The following is a 5248-nucleotide window of genomic DNA, read 5'->3' on the forward strand; positions in this document are numbered from 1 at the left end:
GCGCCCTAGCGCAGTGCCGCGCCCGGACGGGCCGCGCGGGCAGCGACATCCCGTCATCGCTGAGGTACGGCCTCGCCCACGGGCACCCGCCCCCGGCGGCGTGTCACGGGCACGCTGACATGCGTCAATGGCACACTGGCATCGTGTGTCACGGGCACGTTGACATCATGTGTCATGGGCATGTTGACGTCGTGTCGTGGGCACGTTGACATCATGTTGTGGGCACGTTGACGTTGCGTGTCACGACATCCCGTCATCGCTGAGGTACGGCCTCGCCCACGGGCACCCGCCCCCGGCGGCGTGTCACGGGCACGCTGACATGCGTCAATGGCACACTGGCATCGTGTGTCACGGGCACGTTGACATCATGTGTCATGGGCATGTTGACGTCGTGTCGTGGGCACGTTGACATCATGTTGTGGGCACGTTGACGTTGCGTGTCAGCGGCACGTTGACGTCACGTCATGGGCACGTTCACATTGTGTGATGGGCATGTTGACATCACGTGTCAGCAGCACATTGACATCACGTCATGGGCACGTTGACGTCATGTCGTGGGCACGTTGACATCATGTTGTGGGCACGTTGACGTCACGTCGTGGGCACGTTCACATTGTGTGATGGGCATGTTGACATCACGTGTCAGCAGCACATTGACATCACGTCATGGGCACGTTGACGTCACGTGTCACGGCCCGTCGGCGTTCTAGAAACGTCCCGGAATCAGTTGCGAGAGGACGGCCCTACCGCGGTCGTAGCAAAGCTGCAGCGAGGGAAGTTGAGGCTGGAGATGAGGGAGGTTTTGTCCCTGGGAGGGCGGTGAAGCGCTGGGACAGGCTGCCCAGAGAGGTGGTGGAGTCGCCGTCCTGGAGCTTTTTAACGGCAGAGCCGTGGCTGGGACGATGGGGCTGGGGCTGGTCCTGCTTGGACTAGATGTGACGCCCCGAGGTCCTCTCCACCCTCACGGACATCATAGACTCACAGGACAGCAAGCCGCTTCCATATCCCGGGGCAAAAGGTGCCGATGCCCCAACCCGCTCTCGCGAGGGTGTCGCGATGCCGGCCCAGGAGCAGCCAGCTGCTGACAACGGCCTGCAACGCGCCCCACACGTTTGACCAACGATCCCAGAGCCGGCGGACGTGCCGCGCCGGGAGGTTTGGCTTCGTTGCATTCTCCCGCCCAGAAAAGAATAGAAGGTGAACGGCGGGGCTGGGCAGCAAACAGCTTCGTGGGGAAAGCAAAATACTTTCAAAGCCCAGGCCTGGGAGCTAAAGACAAAACCAGGCGCCAGCTCCGCATCAGCAAATTGCTGGGGACGGTCTGGAATTTGGCGCTTCTGTCGAGCAACGCTGCAAGGGCAGAATCGCTGCCACTTCTGTGTGACTTTCTGAAGGGGTCCAGACTGTTTTTTTGTTTTCGGCCCGCTCCCACAATGCAGCCACCTCTGGGGTAGGACAGCTCAGGACACGGGGGAGAAACGCTGCATCGGCAGAGGGGGAACAGAGCTGGAGTTCAGCCGGGGGGCTGGTAACGGCTCCCTCGGTTCCTGCACCCGAGATAAGAGCGCTGTGTCTGAGGGTCATAGCTCCTGTTTGCGTTTCCACTCAAGAGTGCCTTCGGAGACTCCCTGTCTGAGCCAAACTTGTAACCGGAGCCAAGGAGACAGCTAGGCTGGAGGCTACCGGGCTGCAAAGGCCAGCCCTTGGGCATCTTTATTTACCTACTATCACCAAGTCATTTATTAACAGTCAGAGCCAGCATTTAGGACTAAGGCTGTAGGGACATCAGGACAGAGCTTAGGCAGCCAATATAGGGAGCCATACTGGTTTGCCAGCCTGTGGCTTTTTTCTCAGAAGAGCCCCCTGCCTCCTGTCCAGCTGTACTCAGGCCCATAAACCAGAGGCTTGTGCTGAGACAGGAGTTTGCAGCCAAGCAGACTGGAAAATTCCCAAATCATGAGCCAGACCCCTCCCCAAGCCTGAGACTGGCTTGAACATCATGAGATTTTAAAACAACACATTTTGGGACCTACTGATTTGCCTTCTTTCGCTGGGGCCTTTCAGAGTCATACTTCCAAGCTTTTCTCCGCAACTAGGAGAGCTAGAAACTTACTTCAACCCCCGTCCCCCTAAAACCGGGGTTCTCTCATACCCCATGACTCCAAACCCAATCCCTTCTCGCCCACAATTCACCAGATGATTCTTGTCTCACTTTGAAGATCACTGAGACGAGCTACATCGTGCCCCTTTCCTCATCTCTCCCATCTCTCTTCTAAGTCTAGTTGATTTCATAGGTGATAAATTTAACGTTCCACATTCCCATGGTCTGAAAGCTGCTTCTATTTCCTTCCTCCCAGCTGGGGAATATGAGACGGTAGCTTCTTCTGCACATCCATGTGCTATAAGAATAGCCATGGAGCTTCCAAACGGAATAAACTTGCCATCATCCAGCAAGGCTTTTAGAACGGAAGGGGTAAAAGTCCTTCGCAGAAAGGCTGGGCAGCGATGGGAGGGCGGGATTCCTGCAGTGCTGCCCTAGAGCACAGGCGCAGGTCCAGCTGGGTGAAAGGTTGAGTGGCTGCAATGCCGTATCTCACTCCGTGCTCCTCCCACCCCCCTCGCCTGTCCTGTCCTTTGACTCACTGACTTTGGAATTAATGTGGTGGCTGGTGCAAGATGCTGGCCCAACAGAACCGGAGCCCAACCTGCTGTTTACCCACACACGTGCCAGCAAGGCAGGCCCCAGCTGAATTTCTCCCTGCTAGGGGTTCATCAAGATAAGTGTAAAAAAATCTGATGTCCCCACTGTGCTGCAGCTTTCCCCAGTGCTACCACAAGCGGGGTTTGCATACCAACAACTCCCCAGGGCCAAGGCACCACGCATGAGCAGAAGGGCTCTCTCCCACCTAGCCACTCCTTGGTTTCTTTGCAGAAACTGCCAGTGAGAGGTGAGCCAGTTGTGCTGCTGGGATTTTTTATTGTGGCATGAAATCCAGTCCGTAAGACATGGACTGAGACCCCATCCCCAGATACCCCAGGGAAAAATTCCTCTTTTCCCTGCTATTGGATTTCCAGAGGGCCTTTGACTAGAGTACCGAGACAGGATGTGCAGACTGCTTTCCATGCTGGGCTGGTACATAAGAACAGCTGCGTTCCCACCCTGAGGGAGCCCCACATTTCCACAGTAGCACAAGTGTTCGATTGACAATGTATTTGTTACAGACCTGCATGATTCCTGAGTGAAGCAGACAGATGATGTGGCTGTTCTCAGAGGCCCCACCTCTGAAAATGCACCAGTTCCCTGACCAAGTCAAGCCTAAATTACTGCCCTTCAGATATGCATTTCAGAAGTGGTCCCTAACTCCAGTTCAGACTCAACCAAAGCCCCAAATCTGGCACATCCCCACATTTTAGGCCATTCGTATTTGCTTGAATTTGGTTTGCTTCCATAGTAACATCTTACCTGAGGTTGGTTTCTGCGTCCCTGCCTTGAAACGCTGTCAGAGCTTCTAGGCAGTACATGAGAGTGTGCTCTCAGGTGCCCTCTACCAGTTGGAGAGAAGGCAAGAGACCACTTACCTAGAGGGCAAAGAAAGATTGATCTCTGTCTTGTAGGTGGAATTCGGCAGTTGGCTACTTCAAAGAACGGGCGAGGATCTGGACTCACAAGGACCTTCCTTAGAGTTGTACCATTTTGAGCCCAAGTTCCTCTCTGCCTTAGAGACGCAGCAGGAAAGATGGTGAGTGTGCATTTGTTTGGTCTCCATTACATTCAGCCTGAACCAGGTACACAGGAAAGAAATCTAGAAAACTAGGAATAGCAAATTTTGTGCTGAAACTTAAAAAGGAAGATTTGTTCACTTTTTATGAGAATTAGGTGCTCAAAATCCCTTATGAATATTCTCTATGAAAAAAAACAGCTTTAACAATGATGTCTTATTGCACGTAGGTTGTATTGCATGTACACACACATGTAAGAGTGTGTGAGCATTTATATAATCATGATGAGTACTCATCCTCTTTAGGGAGACTGTTTTTAATGAGGCCCAGTTAGTTGGATTTGTTCCATCTGATAAACAATTAGACATTCTCCTCTCCCTTGTTGGAAAACACTAAAAAAAGGCTCACAGATGAAAGGACCATTAGGATCTCCCTCACATACCAACCCATCAGTTACTCGCTTCTGGAACAATATCATATGACATCTATTTCCAAACGCGAACAGCGAGATTATAAAATAAAACACTAGTCCATGCCATCGCCAGTTGATATCACATACTGGTTTGAAACGTTCCCATAGAATGAAAATGGATACAGCCAATATGCTGGAACACCAAACACCATACTAAGAGCACAGCACTGGGACAGGACAGGGCACATTCATTCTACATAGCGTTTAGGACTTCTAGGTAACAGGGGCACAGAGCGGGATCAGGGCAAGGCCCATAACAGTGAGTTAGGGTCACATGTCATGGAATACATACATAAGGGAACAGCCCCTGTCTGGAAATGGGTAACACACAGCAGTGGAGGAAAGTAGGTCTTCCCTGGCATCAGGTTGAGAGAGTAGAGTATCACACTGAATGTATCAGCAGCCAAAGTGTCTGCAGACAAAGGCATCTCCTGTACCCGCTCACTACAGCCTCACAGGCCAAGAGGTTTCTTCAGCGGTTCAAGGAGGCCAATGCAGTTTGTTCCAAGCCACTTTGGCCAGCAGGCTGTGCCTACATAGATGCCCAGAACCACCAGGGTTCCCTGGGAAAGTGGCTTACTGAGCCAGGCTTCCCTTCTGGCCTGTCCACAGCTCCCGAAGCTCCACTTTGCAGCCAAGGTCCCTCAAGGCAGCTTTGGCCACATCACCACAGTCCTGGTGCGCTGCAAGAGCTTCTGTGATCAGGCTCTCTGCACCCATCTCCAGGATGAGCTGAGAGAAGTCCTGGGTCCGGGAGACCAGGTTGCGGATCAGCATGCAAGCCTGTTTCTGAGGAGAGAAGCAAAGGGGAGAGACATCAGCCTCTCTCCAAGGGGCGGGAGGCTGCCCATGGGGTATCCAAGGGCATACACAGAAGGGCTGGGATCTGAAGCACTCTTCCAATACCGCAAGCCCTAATGTGCTTTTCATAGCAAAAGCTCAGGTCCCAGTGTGTGACAGCCTTGGCCACAAGAAAAGCAGTCGCTCTGTCCTGAGGCTCACCCTTCAAACCCAGATCGGCAGGGAAGGCAGCCCACCGCCCCGGGGTCTTGGGCT

At 53.0% G+C, this 5248-nt stretch overlaps 2 protein-coding genes across 3 annotated transcripts in view; one reads left to right on the forward strand and one right to left on the reverse strand.

Moving 5' to 3' along the window:
- The window catches only part of SUGP2 (SURP and G-patch domain containing 2), a 29235-nt gene continuing 23987 nt past the window's right edge, over window positions 1-5248 (forward strand). Inside the window, exons 1-2 of the mRNA XM_025210260.1 lie at window positions 1-64; window positions 3616-3740. The gene's annotated coding sequence lies outside the window, so the exon portion shown is untranslated. The remainder of the gene's footprint in view (window positions 65-3615; window positions 3741-5248) is intronic.
- ARMC6 (armadillo repeat containing 6) overlaps window positions 3821-5248 on the reverse strand; it is a 9038-nt gene continuing 7610 nt past the window's right edge. Inside the window, exon 8 of one of the 2 annotated variants that reach the window (XM_025210262.1) lies at window positions 3821-4981. In XM_025210262.1, coding sequence (XP_025066047.1) covers window positions 4769-4981 — 213 coding nt within the window. In that variant the 3' untranslated portion in view covers window positions 3821-4768. The remainder of the gene's footprint in view (window positions 4982-5248) is intronic. The other variant, XM_006028835.3, reaches the window with a different exon arrangement.

This window comes from Alligator sinensis, unplaced genomic scaffold, assembly GCF_000455745.1.
Source record: "Alligator sinensis unplaced genomic scaffold, ASM45574v1 scaffold1354_1, whole genome shotgun sequence".
Classification (NCBI taxonomy): Eukaryota; Metazoa; Chordata; order Crocodylia; family Alligatoridae; genus Alligator; species Alligator sinensis.